Source organism: Somniosus microcephalus, chromosome 7, assembly GCF_052327205.1.
Source record: "Somniosus microcephalus isolate GS21.2 chromosome 7, FLI_Smic_1.0, whole genome shotgun sequence".
Taxonomy (NCBI): domain Eukaryota; kingdom Metazoa; phylum Chordata; class Chondrichthyes; order Squaliformes; family Somniosidae; genus Somniosus; species Somniosus microcephalus.
This window is the reverse complement of record NC_140993.1, coordinates 214,742,483-214,770,109: the sequence shown is the minus strand read 5'-3', so window position 1 is coordinate 214,770,109 and position 27,627 is coordinate 214,742,483. Positions and strand designations below refer to the sequence as shown.

The 27,627-nt window shown below is 49.3% G+C and overlaps 1 protein-coding gene across 1 annotated transcript in view; it reads right to left on the bottom strand.

Moving 5' to 3' along the window:
• Window positions 1-27,627, bottom strand: part of dpys (dihydropyrimidinase) — a 165,089-nt gene that overhangs the window by 51,683 nt on the left and 85,779 nt on the right. The window contains exon 2 of the mRNA XM_085993399.1: window positions 9,447-9,605. Within this exon, the coding sequence (XP_085849525.1) occupies window positions 9,447-9,605 (159 nt within the window). The remainder of the gene's footprint in view (window positions 1-9,446; window positions 9,606-27,627) is intronic.

Here is a 27,627-nt window from a genome sequence, read left to right as displayed (position 1 = left end):
GAAATTCAGTTGTTTGCGCCAGCCGCTAGCGCCTTAGGAGGAGGAGATGTGGGGCGCTAGGCGGCTAGCGGCCGGGCGCTGCGCGATCTGCGCCTCTCCCCAACTTCAGTAAAGATTTAGCGGTGGCGCAAAGCCTTTGTGCGCGCTCAGCTGCGCGCGCAGATCCTGACGTCATTTCATCGTGCAATGCCCTTTGTGCGCCCCTACCGGAAATTCAGTGGCGCCGGCCTATTGCGCGCCTGGCGCCCCTAGCGACTGGTAGAGGGGAACGGTTCCCAGTCGCTGCGGGGCGCGGGGGGCGCTAATTAAAGGGCACTCCTCCTGCAGTAGAAATGGCAGCCATTTTGCAACACTCCTTCTTTGTGAGAGACAGATCTTTGCAGAGAGACAAAGGTAGAGAGCTTTCTGGTTTGGCTCAACACTCGCACAGGTACTTGTGGCTTCAGGCCACAGCTTTGCACTTGTCTTTAACTTCAGAGCCATAGCATTGATTGGAAAGATATAATGGGGGCTGCAATGGGTGCAAACGTTGACCTTCTCCATTGCATTCAAAGGGCTCAGAGACGCCGTGAGAGAGTGGCAGTCATGGCCAGAGGGAGAAGGGGCAACAGGCGTCGGCTAAGGAGGCCTTACCCACCCAGGGTATACCGCCAGCAGTTCTCATATCTGAACATGTCTGACGAGCAGTGTGTTCGGAGGCTGCGATTCCGAAGGGCGGTGGTCACTGAGATCTGCCACCTGCTTCGCGGAGATCTGTAGCCACAGCTGAGGAGCAGGACGTCTCTGTCGGTGGCAGTGAAGGTGACGGTGTCTCTCAACTTCTATGCCACCGGCTCCTTCCAATCCGCTGCTGGGGACATTTCCAACATCTCCCAGTTTGCCGTACATTGCTGCATCCGCCAGGTGACCAATGCCCTTTTCAGAAGGAGACGTCAGTTCATCCCCTTCTCCATGGCCCTTGTCAAGCAGCAACAGCGTGCAATGGGCTTTGCAGCATTAGCGGGCTTCCCCATGGTGCAGGGCGCCATTGACTGCACGCATGTGGCTTTGCGGGCACCTCTAGAGCATGCCGAGGATTACCGCAACCGGAAGGGCTACCATTCGCTCAACGTGCAGTTGGTGTGTGACCACAGGCAGATCATCCTAGCTGTCAATGCCCGCTTTCCAGGCAGCAGCCACGATGCCTTCATCCTGCGCCAGACTTCTGTGGCAGACATGTTCCAGGCCCAGCCTCACCCACGAGGATGGCTTCTCGGGGACAAAGGCTATCCTTTGTGCACCTGGCTGATGACCCCGCTCCGTGCGCCCAGCACCCCTGCTGAAGAGGGATACAATGACAGCCATCAAGCAACCAGGAACCTCATTGAGCAAACAATCGGCGTCCTGAAGCAACGGTTCCGCTGTCTGGATCGTTCCGGAGGAGCCCTACAGTACTCGCCTGAGCGAGTCTCCCATTTCGTGGTCGTGTGCTGCATGCTGCACAACCTGGCTATCCGCAGGACTCAGCCACTGCCACCAGACATTGGAGGACCACCAGAGGAGGAGGAGGAGGAGGAGGAGGAGGAGGACCAGCACAGGAGGGAGGCAGAAAGTGCAAGGGCCGCCCGTCGGCGGCTTATTGAACGTCGGTTCTAGGCCCCCTCTCAGGGAATGGCATGGCACAAGATGAATGTAGCCGCTCCACAAGCCCTCAGCTGAGCAGGGCAACCAGGACTTCCAAAAGAAAGCATGGACAGTGCGATTTAAGAACATTTATTACTTTGATACCTCTGTGCCCTTCCCACATAACAAACTAGTGGAGAGAAGCCCCCCCCAAAAACACAAATCGAGCAGTCTCGGCCTTTCAAAAAACACAAATACACCAGTCTCGGCCTTTCAAAAAAACAAATCCACCCTCCCCCTTTAAGAGCTCACCGGCGCCAGAGTGTCTGCCGTCAATCAGCAACTCACCGCACCTGTGCTGCGCCCGCCCTCGGGGGTTTCGCCCCGGGCCGCCGGCTTAGCGCCTAATGATAGTCGCGCATCGCCTGTTTTAGCGCAGCAGCAACCTCTTGGGGCGATGCCACTGAATATCGGCGAAGGTGGCGCGAAGTTGCGCCGGGCGCAAACTTTAGCGGCCGCCCGGCTGTAGCGCCCCAAACGTGGCTATACTGAATTTCTAGGCCTTAGAGTTAAGATCCTTGTTCAGAACTGAAAAATGAGACTGAGGCATATTAATATGATCAGGAAGAGGGAAGGGTGAACATATATATATTATTTTGTAAGGTGGTAAATTGCACAAGGAGAAAAATTGTCCACCAAGTTGTAACTTGTACGCATGTCAAAAGAGTAAATAATTTTTTTAAATATGCAATGGCAAAGAAAAACCATTATCATCAGGCACACCATGAATAATAAAGAAAGCTCACAGGGGGGAATTTTGATTTTGGGTGATCGTGTAAAATGGACGATATCAATTCAGTCGCCCGTCATACCTCTCTCCTGATTTTAATTTCCATTGAATCGATAGAGCTCATTTTACACTATCGCCCAAAGTCAACATAGAGTGGAAAAACAGTCTCAGACTAAGAGAATTTTTTTATGGGTGCAATTCAGACAGGAGATAATAATCAATGGAAAAGAAAAGATGTCACCTGTTTTTCAGACGGTGATAAAAGTTAAAATTATCCCCATGATGTGTGAATATAGAGAAAAATTTCAAAGTCATAAGGGGTTTAATTGGGCCACGTAGCACCTGTTCTTTAAGCGCTAAGCGGCCACCTAAGGTTTCAAAATGGGGTCCAAGATGCACATGCACACTTCCGATGGAAAGTGCGCAGGACGCCATCTTGGTAAAGGGTTTGCACGCGCGTGCCGAATGAATTCTGGCAGCATGCAGAGCAGACAGATCATGACGCGAATCAGTGTGAATCTGTGAAATGACGAGGGATTTTATCCTCGCTAAGTTTGACTAGTTTATCAATTATCTCTGCCTGTCTTTCTTAAATATTTTTATACCTTTTGATCTTCTCTTCTAATGTCATGCCCCCTATTAGTCTCCCTGGTAAATATTGAGGCAAAGTAATTATTCAATATTTCTGCCATTTCACTGTCAATACCAGTGAGTTTAGCTTGTGCATCCATTAGTGGCCCTATCGCTATCCTGATTTTTCTTTTGTTATTTACGTGTCTGTAGAATACTTTACTGTTTCTTTTTACATCCCTTGATAATTTAATATTGTAGTTCTTTTTTGCTTTCCTTATTGTTTTTTTGACTTCTTTCCTAACCTCTTCGTATTCCCTTTTGTCATCCTTACCTTTATTGTCTATATACTTAGTGTAGGCCTTTTTCTGTAGTTTCAATTTTACCCATATCTCTATTCATCTGTGGTGTTTCATTATTGGCTAGTTTGTTCTTGTTTTTTAGTGCAATATATTTCTCCTGAACTCTACTGATCACCGTTTAAAATATTTCCCATTATTGTTCCATCTCTTTGTCTGTTAAATTTTTTCCACTTTACCTTCTCTAATTTCATTCTCATCCCCTGAAAATTAGCTTTTCTTTCCAATCCACTGCTTTCGTCTTTATTTATGACTTTCTCAATCATTATTTTAAACCTTGTTATGTTATGATCGCTATTGCCTGGATGTTCCCCCACGCTTATTCTCTTGTCTGCTCTGGTTCATTTTCCATTACTAGATGTAGCAGTGATTCCTCTCTTGTTGGGCTTCTTATATACTGGGTAAGAAAGGAGTCCTGAACACACTGTAAAAACTCTATCCCCTTTTCTCCTTTCCCTATCTCTTCTTGCCTGTTTATCTGGGGGTAGTTGAAATCTTCCATGATTATTATTCTACGTCTTTTGCTCATTTCATAGGTATGGAATTTACGGTCTCTGTGATGGCGTACGCTGTCATAAGCCTTCTGAAAGGCCCCGCAAGTTCTGGGTTTCCGAATGCGCTGCACACGTGCGAAAACCCGGAACTTGCGATCTGTCAAAGTACGCCTTGACAGATCATCCAAATGAACTAGAAATTCACTTTCGTTGGCACAGAGTTTGGCTACTGTCCAGCAATTGCCCACAAAACTCTTATGCCTGGTAGAAGCAGGCGTACGGCCTGCTTTCACCAGCGTAAGGGTTAATATAAATCTTAAATTAAAAATTTTAAAATACAAATATTGGCCCGGATTAAAATGTTTTAAATTATTTTTCAAAACATTAAATTTTTATTGTATTTGTTGTAATGAAGGAACGTTTAATTAAATTTGAAATTCAGGCCATTTACTTTTATTACAGTTGTCTAAATTGTTTAATTGTTTGGGGATTCCCATAGGGTTTATGGGGATTCCGTTCGTAAATGGAATACAACTTTATCGTTGAAGGACCTAGCCCAAGTGATCCCAGGGACGTTTCCGAATCGCCTGTGTCCCTGGGCCTTTACGCAGGCATACGTCTGCTGGCCCGAGAACCGAACTCTCTGTAGTTGAGGAGCCAGGAAGTAAGTTCGTAGATCTTTCGTGGGTCAGAGGTGTACTCCAGAGGTAAGCCAACAACCACAGATTCAGGGCCATAGATTTGCCAACACATTTCTTCCTCCACATCCCTTCCACTATTAGGTGGTCTGTTGATTATCCCTATTAACATGATCAATCCTTTATCCTTTATCTCAATCCATATTGATTGTTTCTATCTTAATATTGTTTATGTCCTTTTTTTCTACTGCCATTATGTTATCTCTAATTAGTACCACTACTCCACCCCCTTCTTCCTTCCATATCCTTTCTAAATACATTGTAGCCTGAAATATTTAACTGCCAGTCCTGTTCTTTATTAAGCCATGTTTCAGCTATCCCAACTACATCTGACTCCTGCGAATTATTGCCTCCAGTTCTGTTTCAGATGCTGTGTACATTGCCATACAGGAAATTGAATTTGTTTTTATTAATTCATAGAATCATAGAATGGTTACAGCACAGAAGGAGGCCATTCAGCCCGTCGAGCCCATGCTAGCTCTCCGCAAGAGCAATTCAGCTAGTCCTACTCCCCCGCCCTTTCCCCATAGCCCTGCAAATTTTTTTCCTTCAGTTACTTATCAATTTCCTTTTGAAAGCCATGATTGAGTCTGCCTCAGCCACCCTTTCAGGCAGTGCATTCCAGATCCTAACCACTCACTGTGTAAAAAAGTTTTTCCTCATGTCGTCTTTGGTTCTTTTGCCAATCACCTTAAATCTGTGTCCTCTGGTTCTCGACCCTTCTGCAAATGGGAACAGTTTCTCTCTATCTACCCTGTCTAGACACAGCATGATTTTGAACACCTCTATCAAATCTCCTCTCAACCTTCTCTGCTCCAAGGAGAACAACCCCACCTTCTCTAGTCTATCAACGTAACTGAAGTCCCTCATCCCTGGAATCATTCTCGTAAATCTTTTCTGCACCCTCTCTAAGGCCTTCATATCTTTGCTAAAGTGCAGTGCCCAGAATTGGACACAGTACTCCAGTTGAGGTTGAACCAGTGTTGTATAAAGGTTCATCATAAATTCCTTGCTTTTGTACTCTATGCCACGATTTATGAAGTCCAGGATTCCATATGCTTTTTTAACTGCTTTCTCAACCTGCCCTACCACCTTCAACAATTTGTGCACATATACCCCCAGGTCTGGACCGTGCCCGTTCCATTTCCCGCAGTTCTGCTCTCACCCCTTCCCCTCCCTCCCAGAACCACGATAGGGTTCCCCTTGTCCTCACCTTTCACTCCACCAGCCTCCACAATCAACGGATCATCCTCCACCATTTCCGCCACCTCCAGCGTGATCCCACCACCAAACACATCTTCCCCTCCCCCCCCTTTCAGAATTCTGAAGGGACCACTCCCTCCCTATATCACCCCCAATACCCCTACCCTTTCCCACGGCACCTTCCCATGCAAGCGCAGGAGATGCAACACCTGCCCATTTACCTCCTCCCTTCCCACTGTCCAGGGCCCCAAACATTCCTTCCAGGTGAAACAGCGGTTTAGTTGTACTTCTTGCAATGTAGTATACTGTATTCGCTGCTCACGATGTGGTCTCCTCTACAATGGGGAGACCAAATGTAGATGGGGTGACTGCTTTGCGGAACACTTCCATTCAGTCCATAAGCATAACCCCGAGCTTCCGGTCACCTGTCACTTTAATTCTCCGCTCCACTCCCACTCTGATCTCTCCATCCTCGGCCTCTTACACTGTTTTGATGAAGCTCAACATAAGCTCGAGGAACTGCACCTCATCTTTCGATTAGGCACTTTACAGCCTTCTGGACTCAACATCGAGTTCAGCAATTTCAGACTATAACCTCGGCCCCCATGTTTTTTTTCATTTTTTTTCTCTCACATGGCAGCTGTTGATGATTCTGCCACTGTCATTTACACCTCATCTAGAGTCATCTTTTGTTTCTTAACTTGTCCCATTACCATCTCCTTTTGCCTTGCACCATCATTCCTTTTGTTTTTTAATCTCTCCTGCCTTCCATCCTATCACAGACCTTCCCTTTGTTCTTTCCTCCCCTCCCCCCTTTCCCTGCCCCTGCACTTGCTTAAAAATCTGTTACTTCTCTAACATTTTCCAGTTACGACGAAGGGTCATCGACCTGAAACATTAACTCTGTTTTTCTCTCCACGATGCTGCCTGACCTGCTGAGTGTTTCCAGCATTTTCTGTTATTACTACCCAGGGTCTCTCTGTTCATGCACCCCCTTTAGGACTGTAGGCCTAGAAATTCAGTAGGCTTTGCGCCCAGTTTTCGCCCAAAGAGGGCTTTTGCGCCACTTGCTGAGCTTTCGCCGATATTCAGCGCTGCGGTAATGGCGACGTTAGCCAGTAGCGCTGCGCCGCCACCGATGACGTCATCGGTGTGCGCAGTGCCCCGCTACCGCCCCGCTACCGGCCCGACCGCCATATTTAGTTGCGGCCGCCTCTTCCGCAGCGGCCGCAAACAACGATCAGAAAATGGGGCCGTCCTGTAGCCTTAGTGGGGCGCTTTAAGGTGGAGGTGCGGCCGGCCGCTTTTTCGGCGGCCGCCTGCCCGCACCTCCTTCCCCGGCCTCCTCCACCACCCCCCCCCGCGGCATTGCCGGCTGCTTTCCGCGAACCCGGCACTTCTCCGTGGTGCCGGGCTCATTTGCCGGCACTATCCAGCGGCGATCTCCCCGTTGCAGGCACCTCCCCCTTAAGAGAAGGAGGAGGCCCGCAGTACCGCAGCCTGCCGCGCCGCAGCGGGTGGCGCAGCGGCGCCTAGAGCGCTGAAATTCAGTTTCAGCGCCCCAAGCGGGGGCGGGCACACCCTGGAATAGCGCCCGGTTCCGACTTGGGGCGCAAAAACTGAATATCTGACGGGCGCAACTGGCTCCGCGCTCAGCGCTAACTTTTGGGCGCACGCCAGCTGGCGGGCCCAAAGTGAATTTCTAGGCCGTACTCTTTAGTTTATATTGCCTCTCCTCATTCTTCCTGCCCTGTAAAGCCAAGTCCAAGTCATTAATATACATCACGAAAAGCAGTGGTTCTAGTCCCAACCCCTGGGGAACACCACAGTATCCCTTCCTCCAGTCCGAAAAATAACCATTCACCACTACTCTCTGTTTTCTGTCACTTAGCCAGTTTCGTATCCATGCTGCCACTGTCCCTTTTATTCCATGGGCTTCAACTTTGCTGGTAAGCCTATTATGTGGCACGCCTTTTGGAAGTCCATGTACACCATGTCAACTGCATTGCCCTCATCAACCCTCCCTGTTACCTCATCAAAAAACTCAATCAAGTTAGTTAAACATGATTTGCAAATCTGTGCTGGCTTTCCTTAATTAACCCACACTTGTCCAAGTGATTGTTAATTTTGTCCCTGATTATAGTTTCTAAAAGCTTCCCTACTACTGAGGTTAAACTGACTAGCCTGTAGCTGCTGGGTTTATCCTTACACCCTTTTTTGAACAATGGTGTAACATTTGCAGTTCTCCAGTCCTCTTACACCCCCCTGTATCTAAGGAGGATTGGAAAATTATGGCCAGTGCCTTCCTGATTTTCACCTTAACTTCCCTCAGCATCCTAGGATGTATCCCATCTGGTCCTGGTAACTTATCTACTTTAAGAACAGCAGCCTTTGTACTACCTCCTCTTGATCCATTTTTATCCCATCCAGTATCTCCATTACCTTCTCTTTCACTATGACTTTGGCAGCATCTTCTTCCTTGGTGAAGGCAGATGTAAAGTACTCATTTAATACCTCAGCCACGCCCTCTACCTCCATGCGTAGGTCTTCTTTTTAAAAAATTTGTTTATGGGAGGTGGGCATCGCTGGAAGGGCCAGCATTTATTGCCCATCCCTAATTGCCCTTGAGATGGTGGTGGAGAGCTGCCTTCTTGAACCGCTGCAGTCCGTGTGGTGAAGGTACTCCCACAGTGCTTCTAGGGAGGGAGTTCCAGGATTTTGACCCAGCAACGATGAAGGATCGGCAATATACTTCCAAGTCAGGATGGTATGTGGCTTGGAGGGGAACTTGGAGGTGGTGGTGTTCCCATGCGCCTGCTGCCCTTGCCTTCTAGGTGGAAGATGTCGCGGGTTTGGGAGGTGCTGCCGAAGTAGCCTTGGTGAGTTGCTGCAGTGCATCTTGTAGATGGTACACACTGCAGCCACGGTACGCTGTTGGTGGAGGGAGTGAATATTTAAGATGGTGAATGGGGTGCCAATCAAGTGGGCTGCTTTGTCCTTGATGGTGTCGAGCTTCTTGAGTATTGTTGGAGCTGCACTCATCCAAGCATTGCAGAATACCTAGCCTCTGACCTGCTCTCGTTGCCACAGTGTTTATGTGGCTGGTCCAGTTAAGTTTCTGGTTAATGGTGACCCCAAGGCATAGGGTGCGGGCATGGCGGGGTGTTGGGGATTGGGCAGGGTGGGAGGGAAGAGAGGAATGTCAGCCTCATAGTTTACCCATTCAATAATAGAATCACATACTGGTAATTCAGTTTAGAGTTTGATTGAGTTTAAGTTTTAAAAACATACACAACTTCCTAAAATAATGTATTGACATTTTGAGCCCTCCTGCTCCTCCTTGCCCATCAGAAAACTTTACAAGAGATTAAAGCCACCTACCTTCTCGGCCCTCTTCTGGATGCCCAGTGCTCCTGGCGAGTCCGGCACCAGGCACACATTAAAATGTCGTCAGATTCTGTCTTATGCCTGCTGAAACCCAAGAGTTAGAACAGCGGCCAGTGTGGGTGCAGTGCCAAGCCTGAGGGCAAGACGTTGCCTCAATTTTATCCCCCCCCCCCACCTCCTGCACCCCGCCCATTCTCATTGGGTGCAGTGGGGTTCAAATCGGCAGTTGAGACTTGCTTCAGAAAATTGTTAAAATAGCCTACAAATCATTACAGCCGTTGGAGTTCTTTGCGTTTTACTTCCATTAATGAAAGGAATATGTTAATCAGTACTTTCACTGTACCTTCGCACTCCACCAGGTTACAGCCACATGGAATGAGTAATCACAACAGACTTTAGCATCCGCCCAGCTTCTCCATTTGTCATAGGCCTCTAACAAAGAGGCACCTTTGCTGGGCACCACAAAGTCTAATATCATGGTGGTGCCTCCAGCCACAGCAGCCTGGAAAGAATGAAATGTTACAATTAACTTTATTGAACAGACAAAACTAGCTTCCTAGCAAATGAAGCTTAATCATACCTTGCGTATCAGTTAGAATATTCAATATTAATTTTTACTATACCAATGTAGCAGGAGAGTCAGGTAAAGAAAAACATAATTTAATGTTACCAAGACCTTTCCTGTCCTTATTTATCCAGAGATGTCAAAGGTAGGCCATTTTCAAGTATGAGGGGGGAGTAATTGTAACATTTAGCGATAGTGTAAAATAGGTGATTCAGATCACTCGTCTGTTATACACCCCGCCCAATTTTCCTTTCCATTGAATTGGATCCAGTAAAATGAGATTACAAACTTATTTACACATTTTCAAATCCTAGTCCACCTGACCTGCCACAATTTGGAAGTATTTTGGAAAAATCAATTTTAGACCCAACTATGTTGCTCAAGCTCTGTCTCTCCTTTGATGACAAGCACCTAACGTGTGGCAGTTTACTTACTACCTGTTCTATACACACATGGGGGTAAAGATTTGTCTGGACCAGACTCGCCCTTATGCGACCAGCGCAGTCCAAACTCAAAGGCCTGAGAATCGATAGAAATAGATCCTCGGGCCTTGTCATCATAGGGCCCTGTGCAGGTTGCACCTCCACAGGCAGCTCACCAACAGGAAACATCAATTTCAGGCTGCCTGCCTCGCCAGCAATGGCCCAATGTAAGCCCTGATGGACTCCTGCTCCTCCAGGCTCCACAGGAGGAAAAACAGGAATTACATTTATATGGCCCCTTTCGTGACCTCAGGAAAATGCTTTATAGTCAATTTGTGCACAACAAGCTCCCACAAACAGCAATGTGATAATGAGCAGATAATCCTACATCCTACGTTTCCTACATTACAGCAGTGACTACACTTCAAAAAGTACTTCATTGGCTGTAAAGCACCCTGGGACGTCCTTGTAATGTATATACCTTTAAGGGGGGAACTATCTTTTACAACTTATGTATACTGCAGTACCGGCAGTGACCACACCTGTACATAGCACTGAGTAGTAATCTGTACAGACCAGTTCCCGTGTGAGCCACGTTGAGTAAACACCTGTTGTACCGTTCTCCTGCAGTCTGTGTCTTATTATACACAGACACAACATTGGCGACAAGGCAAGTTCGAACCTACCTGCAACTCTGCATTACCTCCCGGGGATTCGTTCCTGGAGATCAGTGGATTGGAGGTCAAGGCCAGAGACTCGGGCGTCGACCACGGGCAACCGCCCAGTCATCCAGCAGAGACTCGAGAATTGCGGGGGAGGCTGTCGAGAGCCAGGCTTGGCTTTCCAGTCGAGGTGGTCCAGCGAAATGGGCTGGCAACAGATAGTGCGCAGACCCTTCCCGGACAGCGGTGGGCTAGAGCCCGACCGAGCGGCACAGCAAAGGGCCGAGCAGCGTCGATGGGGGAGAGAGAGGGCACTAACCTCAGCCGAGCGTAACTACGCCCAGATTGACAGGGAGGCCCTCAGCCTAGTGTGGGGAGTGAAAAAGTTCAATCACTATCTGCACGGGCAGAAATTCACCTTGCTGACTGATCACCAGCCTCTTGTCTCCATTTTTAATCCGAAGAAGGGCATTCCGGTGATGACTGCGCAACGACTACAAAGATGGTCACTTTTTCTAGGGGCGCACCACTATGAGATTGAATATAAGGGCATGAAACAGCATGGAAATGCTGATGGGCTATCACGCCTGCCTACTGCGGAGGAAGCACCAGCAGTGGATCCTGTCGAAATATTCCATTCGACTATAGTTGAATACCTACCGGTAACTAACGCTTGTATCGAAAAGGAAACCCGAAATGACCAGACACTGTCTCGGGTATATGATTTGACGGTGAAGGGATGGCCAGCACATGGTGACTCACTGTTGCCAGCATTCTTGACAAGGAGAGAACAGCTGTCAGTGTGCCAGGAGACCTTGATGTGTGGATCCCGAGTGGTAATTCCACCCAAGTTAAGGGATAGAGTGCTCAATGAGCTTCATGAGGGTCATCTGGGAGGGGTAAAAATGAAAAGCCTAGCCAGGGCTTATGTGTGGTGGCCGGGAATCGATAAACAAATCGAGGACCTGACCAAGAGCTGCTCAGGATGCCAGAAAGTCCAAAATGCACCACCACAGGCCCCTCTACACCCATGGGAGTGGCCCTCATCTCCATGGCAACAGGTGCATATTGATTTTGCTGGTCCATTCATGGACTCAATGTTTTTAATAGCCGTGGATGTAATGTCCGTGTGTAATTGAGACACGGACTGCAGGAGTTGGTTATAACAGGTGTTTACTGAATGGAGACAAAACTGGAACTACTATACAAAGTTACTTCACAGGCTTATATACCGGGCTGGTCACTACTGGTACTGCAGTATACAGGGGCTGCAGAATATAGTTCCTTCTTCAAAGTACATACACTACAATTCCTCCCCTTTTAGCTAAACAGTACATAACATTCGATTAATAATTAAATAACATATTTACAATTATAGTTGCTATATACATTAGCTGAAGTTAAGCAATTATAAATTCAATCTTTGAGGAGGCTTCCTGATTCTGTCCGGATAACGCCTCTTTGGGGTATCAGGTTCTTCTGGCAAAGTTGATTCGGGATCAACATCGTTGTTTGGTTCGTCTGCTTCCAATATCACTGATTGAGGTAGATGCAATTGGTACTTCGGTTTCATCACCAGGTGTATCGGATCGTGGTGTGGATTTGACGTTTTCCAGTGACTCTAGAATCTGGTCAGCATGGCGTCTTACAATGCTCTCTCCAACGTCCACGGTATACATTAGAGGTCCTTGCCGTGTGCAGATCGTTCCTGGCTGCCATTTCTCTGTGCGGTAGTCCCGGGCCAAAACTGGTTGACCTATCTTAAAACTCCTGGTTGGCCTTTCATTCATATTCTGAAACTGCCTGTTCTCCACATCTCTTCTGATGTTTGGCTTAACCAAATCCAAGCGGCATCATAGTCTTCGATTGAAGAACATCATGGCTGGAGTTTGGTTGGTAACCGCATGTGTCGCATTCCAGTAGGCAAACAAGAAGTTATCCACCTTGTGTTGTAGGGGTATGTCTTCATTACACGTTGCCTTGATAGCCTTCTTGAATGTTTGAACGAACCTCTCAGCCAATCCATTGGTGGCTGGATGATATGGGGCGGATGTGTAATGCTTAACACCATTGTTCTTTAAGAACCTCCGGAACTCTTCAGACACAAACTGTGGTCCATTGTCGGAGCAAATCTGTTCAGGCAGCCCATTTCTGGCGAATATGGTTCGTAAGACTGTGATGGTTTTTTCTGTGGTGGTTGAGGACATTTCTATTACCTCTGGCCACTTTGAATGTGCATCCACCGCAATTAAAAACATCGAGTCCATAAATGGACCAGCAAAATCAATGTGTACCCTTTCCCATGGAGATGAGGGCCACTCCCATGGATGTAGAGGGGCTTGTGGTGGGGCGTTTTGGACCTTCTGGCATCCTGTACAGCTCTTGTTCATCTCTTCGATTTCTCTATCGATTCCCGGCCACCACACAAACGCTCTGGCTAAGTTCTTCATTTTTACCCCTCCCAGATGACCCTCATGAAGCTCATTGAGCACTCTATCCTTCAATTTGGGTGGAATTACTACTCTGGATCCACACATCAAGGTTCCTCTGCACACTGACAGCTGTTCTCTTCTCGGCGAGAATGCTGGCAACAGTGGTTCGCCATGTGCTGGCCATCCCTTCACCGTTAAATCATAGACCCTGGAGAGTGTCGGGTCATTTCGTGTTTCCTTTTCTATGTTTGCATTCGTCACAGGTAGACATTCGACTATGGTCGAGTGGAATATCTCCACAGGATCCATTGCAGGTGCTTCTTCCACCGTCGGCAATGGTAGGCGCGACAATCCATCAGCATTCCCATGCTGTTTAGTTCCTTTGTACTCGATGTCATATTGGTGTGCCTCTAGGAAAAGGGACCACCTCTGTAGCCGTTGTGCTGTCATTATCGGGACGCCCGTCTTAGGGTTGAAAATGGAGACAAGAGGTTGATGATCAGTTAGTAGAGTAAATTTCTGTCCGTGCAGGTAGTGATTGAACTTCTTCACCCCCCACACCAGGCTGAGGGCCTCTCTGTCAATCTGGGCGTAGTTACGCTCGGCTGCAGTTAACGAGCGTGATGCAAAAGCTATCGGCCTCTCTGAACCATCAAGGGATTTATGTGACAGTACCGCTCCAACGTCGTAGGGAGTCGCATCACACGCCAGTCTTATCGGTAGTGATGGGTTGTAGTGAGCCAATACTTCTTTTGAAGTGATGAGGCCTTTACACTTCTGAAAGGTCCGCTTACATTCATCGCTCCATTTCCATGCTGCTCCAGTTTGTAGCAGGGCATTCAGTGGGTGCAGAATTGTGGACAAAGTCGGCAAAAACTTATGGTAGTAATTCACCAATCCGAGGAATGACCTCAGTTGCGACACATTTTCAGGCGCTGGAGCCTTAACTACCGCTTCAATTTTGTCAGGGGACTTATGTAACCCCTCTTCATCAATCACGTGGCCACAATACGATATTTGTTTCTTAAAAAACTCGCACTTGGGGCGATTGGCTCGTAGCCCATGTTCTCTTAGTCTAGTGAGCACCTGCTCTAGGTTGGCAAGGTGTTCACTGTCATTTTCACCTGTCACTAGGATGTCGTCCAAGTGACACTGAGTCCCCGGAATCCCTTGCAGGGCTTGTTCCATCGCTCTTTGCCATACAGACGGAGCTGATGCAACTCCGAATACCAGTCAATTATACTGGTAAAGACCTTTGAGAGTGTTTATCGTGAGATATTTCCTAGAGGATTCTTCAACCTCCATCTGCAAATATGCTTGCGCTAGGTCAATTTTTGTAAAACGTTTCCCTCCAGATAGTGAGGCGAAAATATCTTCTATCCTCGGAAGAGGATACTGTACTGTGTGAAGGACTGGGTTCATAGTCACCTTGAAGTCCTCACAGATGCGAACCTTCCTTGGCTCCTCAGACTTATTGTTTAACGTTTTCTTCATGACAGGAACGATGGGTGTCGCCCACTCGCTCCAGTCTACCTTAGTTAGCACACCTGCATTCTCCAGATTCTCCAGCTCTGCCTCGACGGCTGGGCGAATTGCATACGGTACCGGTCTTGCTTTGAAAAACTTGGGAATTGCATTCTCTTCTATTTTTATCGAGGCGGTTACACCTTTAAGAGTTCCCAGTTCTTGTTGAAATACCTCTTTAGCGTTAGCCAAGATTTTTGACAATCGTCCAGATGTGACGTCGTCATCCTTTTTACCAGCCACCGTCAGTGCCTGAATGGAGTGCCAGTCTAAACTTATCTTTCTGATCCATTCACGTCCCAATAACGGTGGTCCACCATCTTGCAGTATGTACAGATACAATTTCTGTATTTCCTTGCCGTTGTATTCGACAGGCACCCTTATTTTCCCTCTGGGGTATACTTTCTGCCCCGTATATGTCTTCAAGACAATGGATGTGTCTTTCAAGGGTATGTGTGAGAATAGCCGCTCGTAGTCTCGTCGATTCATGACGGTCAGGGCTGATCCTGTATCCAATTCCATTTTGACTTGGGACCCTGCTATTGTGAGGGTGACCCAAATGGTTCGGTGATCCTCTTTTGTGATTACGTTGTGTAGTTTGAGACAGCTTAGTCTCTTGTTCCCGGATTCACGATCGCTCTTCTGGTCTTCGGAACTACTGTCCGTCATCTTTTGTACTTTCCTGTACTTTTCCTTAGTAGTCTTTTTGTTGTGGTTAGTCTTCTTCCCGGACCTGCAAACTCGTGCAATGTGTCCCATCTTTCCGCATTGCCTGCATGTTTTGTCCTTGGACCAGCAGTCCTTCTGGTCATGGGTTGTTCTGCCGCAGCGATAACATTTTTCAAATCCCCGTGTCATTTCATGGGTGCCGTATTCCTGTGGCTTTTGCTGTAATTCCGCAGCTCCCCTTGCTGCTGCTTCATACGATACTGCCACGCTGAAAGCCTTATCTAGCGTCAGCTCTTTCTCTGAGAGTAACCTCTTCTGGGTTCCTTCACTCAGGAGTCCACAGACAAATTTGTCCCGTAGGGTATCTGCCAGTCCTGCTCTGAACTGGCAGTGCTTTGATAGCTTGCGTAGTTCCGTAAGGTAATCAGCATTGCTCTCATCTTTATGCTGATTTCTCTTGTGGAATTTAAATCTTTCTGCTATCAGCAGCAGTGTAGGATTTAGGTGTTCCTGTAGGATATCAACAATTTCATTAAAACTCTTCTCCATCGGTTTGACTGGAGTGATCAGGTTCCACAATAGGCCGTACGTTCTTGCGCCCATTAAGTTTAGTAGTACCGATGCCTTTTTCTCATCAGCTACTTCATTTGCCTTGCAATATACTTCGACTCTTTCCACATACGTGGTCCAGTCTTCTATTGCATTATCGAAGGCAGTGATATTGCCAGTCTTCGGCATCTTGGAGATCTAAGATGGTGCCTCCCGTGCTTTGCCTTCTTCCCCGATTGAACAAAATGGCGCCTCCCGCGCTTTGCCTTCTTCCCCGCTGGATTAAGATGGCGCCTCCCGCGTTTTCTGTCTTTTCCGCTGCTGCTAGCGCTGTTGCTGGCGTTTTTATGCCTTGATGTTGACGCCCTATGGTCTTCGCGCACTTCCCCCCCGCGCTGCTGCCAACCCCGCTCTCCGCCGTCCCCGTGGCAAACTGCAGCTCCTCGCGGCTTTCTGCGCTTCTAATTTCTTTTATTTTAATTACTGTTCCCGTCGTCAGAGCAGACCCTATGGGACACTTTCCTCCCTCTTCTCGGTTCTGTACGCTGCCCGGCTTCGTAGCACCGGCCGCGCCCTGTGTGCTCCACCCTCTCTCTCTCTCCTCCTCCCAACAACGCTGCTCGGCCCCGTCGAAAAGCCACCCGATCGAGCTCTAGCCCGCCACAGCCCAGGAAGGAGCAGTGTACTACCTGCCACCAGCCCGATTAGCTGGAACACCATAGACTGGACAACCAAGCCCAGCTCTCGACAGCCTCTCCTGCAAATCTTCGAATTCGATGAATCAGAGGGCGGTTGCCCACGGTCGACGCCCGTCTCTTCTGTTTGTCCCTCCCTTCTCTTTGGATTTCTTCCCTCTGGCCTCGACCTCTAACAACTTCGCTTCAGGGATGGATCCCCGTGAGGTGGTGCAGAACTGTAGGTAAGTTCGGATCTGTTCGTCGCCAGTGTAACGTCCGTGTGTAATTGAGACACGGACTGCAGGAGTTGGTTATAACAGGTGTTTACTGAATGGAGACAAAACTGGAACTACTATACAAAGTTACTACACAGGCTTATATACCGGGGTGGTCACTACTGGTACTGCAGTAAACAGGGGCTGCAGAATATAGTTCCTTCTTCAAAGTACATACACTACAGTGGATGCGCACTCGAAATGGCCTGAGGTCATCAAAATGTCCTCCACCACCACGGAGAAAACTACTGCAGTCCTATGGACCATTTTTGCCAGGAATGGCTTGCCAGAACAGATTTGCTCCGACAACGGACCACAGTTTGTGTCCGAAGAGTTCCGGAGGTTCTTGAAAAAGAATGGGGTAAGGCATTACACAACCGCCCCGTATCTTCCAGCCACAAATGGATTGGTTGAGACGTTCATACAAACCTTTAAGAAGGCAATAAAGGCTATGTACAATGACAACATTCCGCTGCAGCACAAGGTGGACAATTTCCTGTTCGCCTACTGGAATGCGACACATGCAGTCACCAACCAGGCCCCAGCCATGATGTTCTTTAACCGAAGGTTAAGATCTCGCCTGGATTTGCTCAGACCAAACGTACGAAGAGATGTTAAGTGTAAGCAATTCCAGCACATCCATGAGAAGCCAACAAGGAGCTTCAATGTAGGGCAACCAGTCTTGGCCCGCGACTACTGAACAGAAAAATGGCAGCCAGGAACGATATGCACACGGCAGGGCCCACTAATGTACACAGTGGACGTTGGGGAGAGCATCGTGAGACGCCATGCTGGCCAGATCCTAGAGTCACAGGAACAAGTCAACCCCATGCCTCGCCCATACGTACCTGGTGATGAACCCGACGTACAGGTCACATCTACCCCAGAAACAGTAGCATCGGAAGCTGATGAACCAACCGACGACAGGGGGCCAGAATCGGCTCCGCACCAAGAGCAAGACACTCGGGAAAGGCGCTATCCAGAAAGGATCAGGAAGCCTCCCCAAAGACTGAATATATAAATAGACTATTTTCAGCTAATGTTGCATGTTAAAAGTGTTAATTGTAATTAGTTTGATATTTAATTGTTAAATGAGTGTTATGGTACTGGTAATCTAAAAAGGGAGGAATTGTAATGTACATACCTTTAAGGGGGGGAACTATCTTTTACAGCTCATGTATACTGCAGTACCGGCAGTGACCACACCTGTATGTAGCACTGAGTAGTAATCTGTACAGACCAGTTCCTGTGTGAGCCACGTTGAGTAAACACCTGTTGTACCGTTCTCCTGCAGTCTGTGTCTTATTATACACAGACACAACAGTCCTGAGGTTGTGAAAGGTGCTATATGCAAGTCTTTCTTTTTCCTTCTTTAATCTGTTTTAGTGATGTTGGTGGAGGGTTAAATATTGGCCAGGACACCAGGGATAACTCCCCTGCTCTTCTTCAAATAGTGGCATTGGATCTTTTACATCCAACTGAGAGAGCAGACAGGGCCTCAGTTTAAAGTCTCATCCGAAAGACGACACCTCCGACAGTGCAGCACTCCCTTAGCACTGACACTGGAGTGTCAGCCTAGATTATGTGCTCAAGTCTCTAAAATGGGACTTGAACCCATAACCTTCTGACTCAGAGGCAAGAGTGCAACCACTGAGCCATGGCTAAGGCCTAAAAAGAAGGATTTTATTTAAAAATAATTATTTTATATTTCTTAGAATCATAGAATAGTACAGCACAGGAGGGCATTCAGCCCATCGAGTCTGCGCCGGCTCTTTCGAAGAGCAATCCAGTTAGTCCCGCTCCACTGCTCTTTCCCCATATCCCTACAATTTTTTCTCCTTCAAGTATTTATCCAATTCCCTTTTGAAGGCGACTATTGAATCTGCATCCACCGCCCTATCAGGCAGTGCATTCCAAATCCTAACCACTCGTTGCGTAAAAAGGTTTTCCCACATGTCGCCTCTGGTTCTTTTGCCATTCACCTTAAATTTGTGTCCTCTGGTTATCAAGCCTTCAGCCTTTGGAAACAGTTTCTCTTTATTTACTCTGTCTAAACTCTTCATGATTTTGAACACCTCTATCAAATCTACTCTTAGCCTTCTCTGCTCCAAGGAGAACAAACCAAGCTTCTCCAGTCTATCCACGTAACTGTAATCCCTCATCCCTGGAACCATTCTAGTAAATTTCTTCTGTACCCTCTCCAAAGCTTTCACGTCCTTCCTAAAGTGTGGTGCCCAGAATTGGACACAATACTCCAGTTGGGGCTGAACTAGTGTTTTATATAGGTTTAGCATGACTTCCTGGCTTTTCTACTCTATGGCCTAGAAATTGGGCTGCTTACCGACACCCATTTGCACCACCTGCCGAAAAATGGTGGCTGCCACTCTACCGTGGCGCATTGCTTGGCGGCCGCCATTTTAGTGAGGGCTTTAGCGCTGCCAATAGCAGCGCTGGCCCATGAAATATAAATGAAGAGAGCGTGACATCACATGCCAACTTGGCGCCACGTCTTCGAACTTCGGCCTTAGCACTGAGTTTAGCGGCGGGTCCTAAGCTAGCTCTGCAAAGCGAATGTTCAGTAGACTGACAGAGACACTGTCAGCACCTCTTAAAGGGACACACACATCTTTCAGGTAAGTTTGCATTTACGATTCTGGACTGGATTTTTATTATTTTATTGAAGTAGTAGTTCGGTACAATACATGTTAAAAGTTTTTTTTAAGTGTGCAGGGTGTGCTGCTGGACGCTTGCAAGTCTTTGGATGTCAAGGAAGGCCTCTGAGAAGACAGAAAATGCTGGAAATACTCAGCAGGTCAGGCGGCATCCGTGGAGAGAGAAACAGAGTTCACATCTCAGGTTGTGATGCTGCCTGACCTGCTGAGTATTTCCAGCATTTTATGCTTTTATTTCAGATTTACAGCATCCACTCGCAGAGGGAAGAGGAAGATGCAGAATAGGAAGATGCAGAAGAGGAGGAAGCAGAAGAGGAGGAAGTGGAAGGAAGGATGCGAGCAAGACAGCCCCTTTCTGGCTGGGATATCCTGGATGGAATCATTTGCCTACGGTACCAGTGACCACAACCCTAATTCCCATTTCAACATTAGCCCCACACCTTACCTTCTCTCTGTTACTGACCATCACCGTGTCCTCTTGGCCACAATACTGAAATAGAAGCCACCACAAAGCAAACTTTTCAATCCAACTTTATACATCTATCCATCCAATATGACATCAAGAAATCAACTCATCACCCTTATGCATTCTCTTAGTGAGTGTCTTGTGTGCCTTTGCCTGTCGTACTGATGTCACACAGTGCTACCCCAGTGGCTGCAGCATGGCTGGTGGAAGGCTGCTGACTTTCAGTGGGGTCATTGATAATGGCCATGCTAGTCGACCTTGACATGCTGACGGCTGGGAGTCTGAAATCTTCTTCATCTTCACTCTCCTCTCCCTTTTCTTGTTCAACCATTGGCTGGGCAGGCTGCATTTCTTGGGTGTGTGAAATGAGGAAGGCAGAAGGGTGAAGTTGTGGTAAGAGGAGGGCGGGAAAGCAAGAGGTGCATGTGAGAAGGAGGATAACGTATGAGGATACCAGCATCTTGTATCCTTTCAGCCCAGCTGTTGGCCAAGGGCTCAGCCATGCCCCTGCCTAGAATGGCCAGCACCGTTTCCACCAAGTCAGTAAGGTACAGATTGTTGGTAGGTGAGTGATGGGGTGGGGGGTCATGCAATGAGCAGTGTGTGTGAGGCTAGTGGTGCAATTGGTGGGAGACGGCTTTTGAAGATGCATTCACTGACCTTGACCATTGGAGCCAGGTTGTGGGGGCGACACTGCTGGCAGTGACGGCTTCGGTGATTTGGTCCCACATTGTTCTTTATGGAGGGCCTCCTGGCCCCTGTGGGTAGAGGACCTCTCTTGCAGTTTTGACCCCCTGCACAAAGCTGCAGTGCTGCTTGCGAGACCCTGGGTGCTCCTTCCCTGGCTTGCTGAGCCATTTGTGTTAGTGCTGAAGTACTGAACTGCTCTCTGAAAGGACAGCCTCGCTTTAAGAGAAGACTGTTCTTGCTGCAATGACGCTATGGCCAGGCTACATTGGGCCTCCTGCTGAGACTAATGCCACCAGACAGCATTGCACAGCAAGTTTAGCGCTGGGCTAATGTTAATTAGTCCCCAGCGTCAATTTACTGGTGCTGCCAGCGCCACCATTTTCAGCAGCCATTAACACCAGCCCACGGTGGCACTGGCAGGTTTTTACCGGTATCAAATTTCTAGGCCATTTTATATTTATCAGACCTCTGCAAAAGAAGATTTGCCAAAATAAAGCTCTTAAACGTTTCACTAAGAATTACAATGTTATGGACTTGAATCTTGGTACAAATTTTGTTGCTGCAGACTTTATTTATTTAACAAATGTCATAATACATAGCCTCAACGTCTATTCAGCCCTAGTCAAAGCTCTTGCATGTTGTTTTATCGCTGCCTGTTTGAGTTCAGCTGATGGGAAGCCATTTAGAATGTTTATGTGGCTTGAGCTTGCTATTAGTTAATTTTCCACTCCTAAATCACGAACCCCTCTGTCTCCATAATGAAAGGCTGAAGATTTACATACTTACAAACTACTGCACTGATAAAACTACACCGTCATTACCACAGAACTAAAGGGGTACTGCTTTAAAATTAACAAGTCTCAAGAGATACAATAAACTAGAATTCCCCCCCGCCCCCTCCACAGAGTGGTGTATACGTGGAATGGACTCCCAGGTATAAACAATTCAGTAAACATTCAGCAGTACACCATGGGTTTAAATTGGTTCGCAACTGTTTTTGGGCTCAAACCACTGCACGCATCAGAAAAAGCCAGCCCAAGGACCACCCTAAATTGGTCCTCAGGCCTCAATATTTCAGGTGAGCTGCCAGCCCCTGTTGTACCTCCAGAGGCAGCTTATCCATGCCGAGGGATCCAATTTCTGGCCACCTGCCTCGCCATCATTGGCCCTCAGGTAAGTGCTGGGGGCAGGGTGGGGGCACGGAGCATGGGATGGGGGTTGAACGTGGGCCGGCAGTGGATCTGCGAGGAGCACTCCTAGTCTTGCTGGCTTCACATCAAAATTAATTTTTAAAAACATTTAAAAAAAAATCAGTTCCTGGAATGTGGGTGCCACTGGCAAGGCCAGCATTTATTGCCCATCCCTACTTACCTATTTGGTGGTGGCCGCTTGCTAGGCCACAGCCACGACAGGAAAACCTGAGTGGACCAGGCCCAGTGTCTGCTTTACTCAAAGTAGAGCGGTTCTAAATCATGGGTTAGGCCCCTCACCCGCATACGCAAGGGACCCAATGCCTGTTTCAGGCGGCCAACCTGGACGCCTGAAAAATGTGCCCGACCCAGTGTCGGATCAGACGTCTTTCAGGCATCCATGGGGCCCAGAACATTGGTCCCCGAAACTGGCCCTCACTGAGCCCATTTTATACCTATCCAATGACTCCCTGTGGAAACTAATTGCAGGCAATGAGAAAAAACAGGGTTGGGCTTAGCTGTGATTCCATTCACTGTGAAAAGGTTTAATTTGATTGCTATTTGTAGTGAAATGGTAAACAGGTTCTTTATGTATATAATGAACGAGGAAACCTTCAATTACTGGCTAAATTCACACAGGAAGAAAGACCGCTTGGACAAAGTACCTGAGGGCACAGAGAATTGAAAGGGGACAATGAAGTAACTCTACCACACACAGCATTCTCTTTATGTCAAAAGCTATGCGCTTCTTTTAATCCTTCCCATCATTAGAAGGATCAGTGATGGGTGAAACTTGAGAGTGGAAATTTAAACACAGAACCAAGGCTGCCATCAGGAAGGGGGGGAGTGGTTGGAATACAGAGCAACAAATGGTTCTTCAGGTTCAGGTATGTTGTTAGATCACCAACCTGGCTGCTTTTTAAAATCCAGTAGGCTTTTCAGGGCTCCCACGGCGATGAGACTTAACTGGAAAATGGTATCTTTCCCTTTGATGGTTTGAGGTTGATTTGCATCAGCTCTAATGTTAGCCACAACACGTGGCAGCTGTAGCAGGCATTGGCTATCTACAAGTTTTTGGAGGCCTTTAGACCTTGTGGCAATTTTTATCACTCTGATAAGATGCTTTTTAGAGTTCAATAGGATCATCTCGCAGCTGCTTGAACTCTGACTTTATCAACTATTCTTCCCCAATACTGGACCTTGCGGGGAGGTTTGCTAGTACTGTGGGGGGGGGGTTTAAACTAACTTGGCAGGGGGATGGGATACGGAGTGGAGCTATAGTAGGGGGTGATGCACAACCAAATATAGAGGAAAAAACAAGTCAGCCTGGAAGAGCTAATATGTAACGGCACAAGGGAGTATGGCAAGGCTGGATGGCATTTATTTTAATGCAAGAAGTCTTGCGAGTAAGGCAGATGAATTGAAGGTGTTGATGAACACATGGGAGTATGATATTGTTGCTATCACAGAGACATGGTTGAGGGAGGGGCAGGACTGGCAACTCAATATTCCGGGGTATAGAATCTTCAGGCGAGACAGAGGAGGTGTAAAAGAGGGGGTGTTGCAATATTAATCAAGGAGTCAATTACTGCTGTAAGGAGGGATGATATCTTAGCAGAAATAACAACAGAAAATGCTGGAAATACTCAGCAGGCCAGGCAGCATCCGTGGAGAGAGAAACAGAGTTAATGTTTCAGGTCTGGGGCCCTTCATCAGAACAGGTTCCTCTAATGAGGTTATATGGGTAGAACATAAAAACAAAAAGGGGGCAAGCACTTTGCTGGGAGTGTACTATAGGCCCCAAAACAGTCAGGGGGAGATAGAGGAACAGATATGTAGGCAAATCTCAGAGAAGTGTAGAAATAATAGGGTAATAATAGTAGGGCATTTCAACTTCCCCAATATTAACTGGGATAGTCAGAGTGTGAAAGGCTTAGAGGGTGTGGAATTCTTAAAGTGCATCCAGGAGAGCTTTTTGAGCCAGCATGTAGAAAGTCCTGCAAGAGAGGGGGCGGTACTGGACCTAATTCTAGGGTATGTAGCCAGGCAAGTGGTGGAAGTGTCAGCAGGAGAGCATTTTGGTGACAGTGACCATAATTCAGTGAGATTTAAGGTAGTCATGAAAAAGGACAAAGATGGATCGGAAATAAAGGTTCTGAATTGGGGGAAGGCAGATTTTAATATGATAAGGCAGGATCTGGCCAAATTGGACTGGGATCAGATACTTGTAGGAAAATCCACATCAGAGCAGTGGGAGTCTTTCAGAAAGGAAATAGAGAGAATACAACGCCAACATGTTCCCGTAAAGGTCAAGGGTGGGACCAACAAGCCCAGCGAACCCTGGATGTCAAGGGATATACAAGAATGGATTAGGAAAAAAAGGGAGGCTTTTGGCAGATACAAAGGACTAAAAACAGTGGAAGCCCTAGAGAAGTATAGAAAGTGCAGGGGGGTACTTAAAAAAGAAATTAGGAAAGCAAAGAGGGGGCATGAAAACACACTGGCGGGCAAAATAAAGGAAAATCCCAAGGTGTTTTATAAGTATACTAGCTGGAGTGCCCGGCGGTGCCGAGGCTTTTTTGAGGGGCATGTTGTTGTTGGAAGAGAGAGAGAGAGCAACTGGGGGGAAGAGAGAGCGCGACTGGGGGGAAGAGAGAGCGCGACTGGGGGGAAGAGAGCGCGCGACTGGGGGGAAGAGAGAGAGCGACTGGGGGAAGAGAGAGAGCGACTGGGGGGAAGAGAGAGAGCGACTGGGGGGAAGAGAGAGAGCGACTGGGGGAAGAGAGAGAGCGACTGGGGGAAGAGAGAGAGCGACTGGGGGGAGAGAGAGAGGGAGAGAGAGAGAGGGGGAGAGAGAGAGGGGGAGAGAGAGAGGGGGAGGGAGGGGGCAGAGAGAGAGAGGGGGAGGGAGGGGGGCAGAGAGAGAGAGGGGGAGGGAGGGGGCAGAGAGAGAGAGGGGGGAGGGAGGGGGCAGAGAGAGAGAGGGGGAGGGAGGGGGCAGAGAGAGAGAGGGGGAGGGAGGGGGCAGAGAGAGAGAGGGGAGGGAGGGGGCAGAGAGAGAGAGGGGGAGGGAGGGGGCAGAGAGAGAGAGGGGGAGGGAGGGGGCAGAGAGAGAGAGGGGGAGGGAGGGGGCAGAGAGAGAGAGGGGGAGGGAGGGGGCAGAGAGAGAGAGGGGGAGGGAGGGGGCAGAGAGAGAGAGGGGGAGGGAGGGGGCAGAGAGAGAGAGGGGGAGAGAGAGGGGGAGGGAGGGGGCAGAGAAAGAGGGGGGAGAGAGAGGGAGAGAGGGGGAGAGAGAGAGGGGGAGGGAGAGGGGGGAGAGAGAGAGGGGGAGGGAGAGAGGGGGGAGAGAGGGGGAGGGAGGGGGAGAGAGAGAGGGGGTGGGAGGGGGGAGAGAGAGAGGGGGAGGGAGGGGAGAGAGAGGGAGGGGGGAGAGAGGGAGGTGGAGAGAGGGGGAGGGAGGTGGAGAGAGAGAGGGGGGGAGAGAGAGAGGGGGAGGGAGGGGGAGAGAGGGGGAGGGAGGGGGAGAGAGAGAGGGGGAGGGAGGGGGAGAGAGAGAGGGGGAGGGGGGAGAGAGAGAGGGGGAGGGGGAGAGAGAGAGGGGAGGGAGGGGGAGAGAGAGAGGGGGAGAGAGAGAGGGGGAGAGAGGGGGAGAGAGAGGGGGAGGGAGGGGGAGAGAGAGAGAGGGGGAGGAGGGGGAGAGAGAGAGGGGGAGGGAGAGGGAGAGAGAGAGGGGGAGGGAGGGGGAGAGAGAGAGGGGGAGGGAGGGGGAGAGAGAGAGGGGGAGGGAGGGGGAGAGAGAGAGGGGGAGGGAGGGGGAAGAGAAAGAGGGAGAGAGGGGGAGGGGGTGGGAGAAGAGAGAGAGGGGGAGAGAGGGGGAGAGAGAGAGGGGAGGAGGGGGGAGAGAGAGAGGGGAGGGAGGGGGGAGAGAGAGAGGGGAGGGAGGGGGGAGAGAGAGGGGGAGGGAGGGGGCGGAGAGAGAGGGGGAGGGAGGGGGCGGAGAGAGAGGGGGAGGGAGGGGGCAGAGAGAGAGGGGGAGAGAGAGAGGGTAAGGCGGGGAGAGAGGGTGTGGCAGGGGGAGAGGGAGGGGGAGAGGGAGGGAGGGAGAAGGGAGGGGGAGAGGGGAGAGGGAGGGAGGGAGAAGGGAGGGGGAGAGGGAAGGGGGGGAGGAGAGAGACAGAGGAAAGGAGAGAGGGCGAGTGGCCCGCGGCCGCAAATGGAGCCAAGCCCCAGGAACGGGCGTGAGCCGGCTTGAGGCTGAGAGAGACGGCCGGGCCGGGTTGCCGGGGTAACCCTTCCCCCCCATCCCGAGCCCCGCTGCCCCCCCCGCCCTCCTGAACCCCAGTGCCCCTCCCTCCCGAGCACCGCCCCCCCCCCCCACGAGCACTGCCCCCACCCCCCCCGAGCACCGACCCCCCCCCCCCTCCGAGCCCCGGCCCCACCCTCCCGAGCCTCGGCCCCCCCCCTCCCGAGCCTCGGCCCCCCCCCTCCCGAGACCCGAGCCCCGGCCCCACCCCCCCAGCCCTGGCCCCCCCCCCGAGCCCCGGCCGCCCCCCAGCCCCGCCCCCCCCCGAGCCCCGGCCCCGCCCCCCCCAAGCCGGCTTGAAGACCGCCAATTGCGGCTGGGCCTGCGCTACCGCGCTCTGTGTCTCGGGCTTGAGAAGCCGCCCAGGACTGGAGGGAGCGAGTGAGTCGGAGCATGCCCAGTTACACCCTGAATGCGCATGTGCAGCACGCACACAGCATGCTGGTAGTTGTAGTCGTTCCTTGTCACGTTGGACTGAGGCTTCCCTGGTTACTGTTGCTAGGTGACATGAGGAGAAGGAGCCGAAATGTTTTTTGTTTTTTTTTTAAAAGGTAAAACCCCGAGAAATAAGGAGCTATGAACAGTTTTTAGGAAAAAACTGAAGTAAATTTTTTAAAAGTCGGTAATTAAAGCAGGGAAAAATCCATTAAACGTTCTCCGCCCCCCCCCGCCCCCCCTGTCTGCCTCCGAATGAAAACCGTGACGTCTTTGTCGGAAAGTGCTCCCTGAGTTTTTAAAAAAATGTTGATTTCCAATGCAAGTGTGGAGGAAATGGCCGAAATGTTTGTATTTTTAAAAAAGATAAAACCCCGATGGGAAAAAGAAATGATTGGTTAAGAATCAAGATGGCTGACACTCACCTCATTTCAGAATGATTAGGCCCGCCCACACACGCACCGATTGGTCAACCATCAGGTCACTGAAGTTTAGGATTGGTCAATTATCACGTCACTCAACTCTAGGATGGCCCGCCTGCACACGTAATGAACCCGCCCCCGTGACGCAGCGATTGGTCGACCGTCGGGTCGCTCGACTGTACGGTTGGTCAACCTTCATGTCACTCGAAATACGCCTATGAGAGTCCCCGAATGATAAGCTTTCTTTTGATATAACATATGTGTAGGTACGCTCTATAACTTTTGATTGTATAGCCGGACAGACAGAGAGACAGACAGAGAGACAGAGAGACATACTGCTTTATATATATAGATAGAAGCTGGAGTGCCCAGCGGTGCCGAGGCTTTTTTGAGGGCATGTTGTTGTTGGAAGAGAGAGAGAGAGCGACTGGGGGGAAGAGAGAGAGCGACTGGGGGGAAGAGAGAGCGACTGGGGGGAAGAGAGAGAGCGACTGGGGGGAAGAGAGAGAGCGACTGTGGGGAAGAGAGAGAGCGACTGTGGGGAAGAGAGCGACTGTGGGGAAGAGAGAGA